The sequence below is a fragment of the Myodes glareolus genome, chromosome X (genome assembly GCF_982192425.1).
Source record: "Myodes glareolus chromosome X, mMyoGla1.1, whole genome shotgun sequence".
Classification (NCBI taxonomy): Eukaryota; Metazoa; Chordata; class Mammalia; order Rodentia; family Cricetidae; genus Myodes; species Myodes glareolus.
This window is the reverse complement of record NC_142053.1, coordinates 124,522,850-124,525,428: the sequence shown is the minus strand read 5'-3', so window position 1 is coordinate 124,525,428 and position 2,579 is coordinate 124,522,850. Positions and strand designations below refer to the sequence as shown.

Below are 2,579 nucleotides of genomic sequence, written 5' to 3'. Positions count from 1 at the left end.
AATCTATGTTTCTTCCTTCACTCTGTTTCACCCCACAGGGAGCTTCTCTCACACTTTGGCTCCCTCCCACTTCTCCCTAGGCAGTCCCCTCCTCCACAGCCCAACTCCAGTTCCTTCTCCTCCTCCCCCCAGGACCAAACCTGCTAAGTCCCATTCCATTTTTAGATGATACTAGCTCCCTTCTCTGACAGGCTGAATCGACAGCCGTTCTCTCCTTCCCTGCTCCACCCACCAAACAAACCCAGTGTTTTCCACAAGGCAAAGTGCTTACAGACAGCATGTCATACCCATATATTCCTGATACGCATTCATCAGGACAAACTTATGCCCATGGTGAGCTCCCAACACACTTAAAAGCAACAGCCTTTGAACGTCTAGAAATGACAACTTTATTTCAATAGTTGTGGCATAACATTGTCAATTAGATATTTTTCACTAAGTCATAGACATGGATATGAAAATCATCATCAAATTTGAAGAAGTACACCGATGGTTTGGCTTCTACTTTGCCAATCACCTTGCCAGCCCTTTTGGAACCATCCTCTTGGGTATATTCCACGATCTTGCCTATCAGACCATCCTTAAATTTCAGGTCTACATCTGGTCGAGGAATCTCATTGTATTCTGGCAGGACACGAAGGTTGCCCTCTTTATAATCATCCAGAAGCTGGTACATGTATAAGATGGGGTCATTTGCATAGGTAATGTAAAACCAGGCATTAAGGATAGGCGCTTGAGCCAGAACCATCCCCCTCCATTTATCTTTTGTGCCATGCTCACCCTCAAATAAGTGCTCCACCGCTTTGCCAATTAGGGTATCAGCAAGGTTAGGATCAGGGACTGGGGATGGTTTTACTGCATCAGAGAGCACTTTAAGGGACAACACTCTTTCATCTTGGTGAAGTTCCAACGCATAGACGGCGTCTATCCCATCATATTTCACCAGATAGAGAGAGGGATTCGTGGCCACCTGATCCAGAACCGTTCCTCTCCAATGGGTGATGAGCCCACCCCCTTCCTTCCACTTGTGAGAAATTCTGCAGCCCACGATATTCCTTTGGGCCAGGGATGAAGATCTGCTCCTCTGCCTCTTTTGCGCAGGTGTTTTCTTGGTCAAATTTGCAGTCTCGTTGGTGTAGTTGCCACAGAACTCATGTCCAGCAGCTGCATCTGACGGTTCCCCTTGGGACTCAGTGGTCTGGAAATACTGGGTGCTGGTGCCTGGATCCATGACTGTGTTGGAGAAAAGGGAAGAGACAGCTAAGAGGATAAAGGGTCAACTTACTCACCCCCCACCCCGTTAAATGCCTCCACTCCAGGGATCTGTTCTTTAACCGGCCACCACTCTCACCTCCAGGAGCCTGAGGCCAATGCTGGACACCTGGCTGAGTGCCTGTTGATGTGCTGTGATCTCCTGAGTTCCCTGGTTCTATCGTGAAGGGCTGGAGAGCTGCAGCGGGACAGCAGATATGGAACAGGATGTGGACCTCCGAAAAGCGGGAAATGGCGACTCTTAAGCTCAACCGTCCGCGCCCCGCGCCCCGCGCCCCGCGCCCCGCGCCCCGCGCCCCGCGCCCCGCGCCCCGCGCCCCGCGCCCCGCGCCCCGCGCCCCGCGCCCCGCGCCCCGCGCCCCGCGCCCCGCGCCCCGCGCCCCGCGCCCCGCGCCCCGCGCCCCGCGCCCCGCGCCCCGCGCCCCGCGTGGCCCTAGCAAACCCGTTTGGATGCAGAGCAGAGAAGCAGGACATAGCTCCTCTCCTTCCTCCACCTTACCCTTCACCTCAGTGTGCTAAGCATCCAACCTGTAACTCGCCGACTATAGAGGCCGCTCCCCTGTACCCACCTCTGGGCTTCTCAGTGCTGGCTTCCGAATCTGCGCGGGGCTCCTAATGCCCCGTTCCCGGGGCCTGCTGCGGATGTCCTCCCCGCGCGCTCTGCGCTCTGTTTCCCCTGCCCGCTCCCTGTCCTCCCTCTCTGCTCAGGCCTGGCGCCCACCTAGAAGCTCGCCTAGCCCGGCGTCCTGTTGTGAGGTCCAGGGCTCCGCATGCAGGTATTGGACAGCTTATTGGACATGCTGCTGCCTCCGTTTAAAGCCCGCGGCGAAGGCTTTAAACGATGCTCCCCTAAGCCTGAGGGGATGATCCGCCCGCATGCCAGGGCTGCCCTGAAGGGTGGCTGGACAGGCAACTGGAACACCTGTGGTGCCCTGAGGCTGGTGGGCTCTTGGCTTCTTCAGCTTTCCTCTCTTGGAGGCAGCTGCCTCTCACCTTGGAATTCCAGCAACTGCTTCTCCTCTCTCATTCTGTATATTTATCTGTCTTATCCTTTTTATGCTTTATTTTGCAGGGCTTTTGGTTGGTGGTGGTGGGATTTTTTTTTCTTTTTTGTTCTCTCTCTCTCGTCTGTCCTCTTGCATTTCTTTTCTGTCCAGTGTTCATTACTGTGTTTCCTTTAAAGTCCTTTTAACTCTTTTGACTTTCTCATACTCTTTAGCTCCACCTTTCTACTTTTTTGCTTCAGATACTTTTTTGAAATTCTTTAAATTATTCGTTATATAGTAATGTCCAAAATATGCCCCATT

General features: G+C 53.2%; 1 protein-coding gene across 1 annotated transcript; it reads right to left on the bottom strand.

Moving 5' to 3' along the window:
• Positions 1-421: 421 nt before the first annotated feature.
• LOC125417928 (spindlin-2-like) lies at positions 422-1,231 on the bottom strand. The gene has a single exon (XM_085685215.2). It carries the CDS (start codon positions 1,229-1,231, stop codon positions 422-424), a length of 810 nt encoding a protein of 269 aa, XP_085541341.2.
• Between the last annotated feature and the right edge of the window lie 1,348 nt (positions 1,232-2,579).

Coding starts and splice junctions, on each gene's coding strand:
- LOC125417928 (XM_085685215.2), bottom strand. CDS start 1,231: ATGGATCCAGGCACCAGCACCCAGTATTTCCAGACCACTGAGTCCCAA.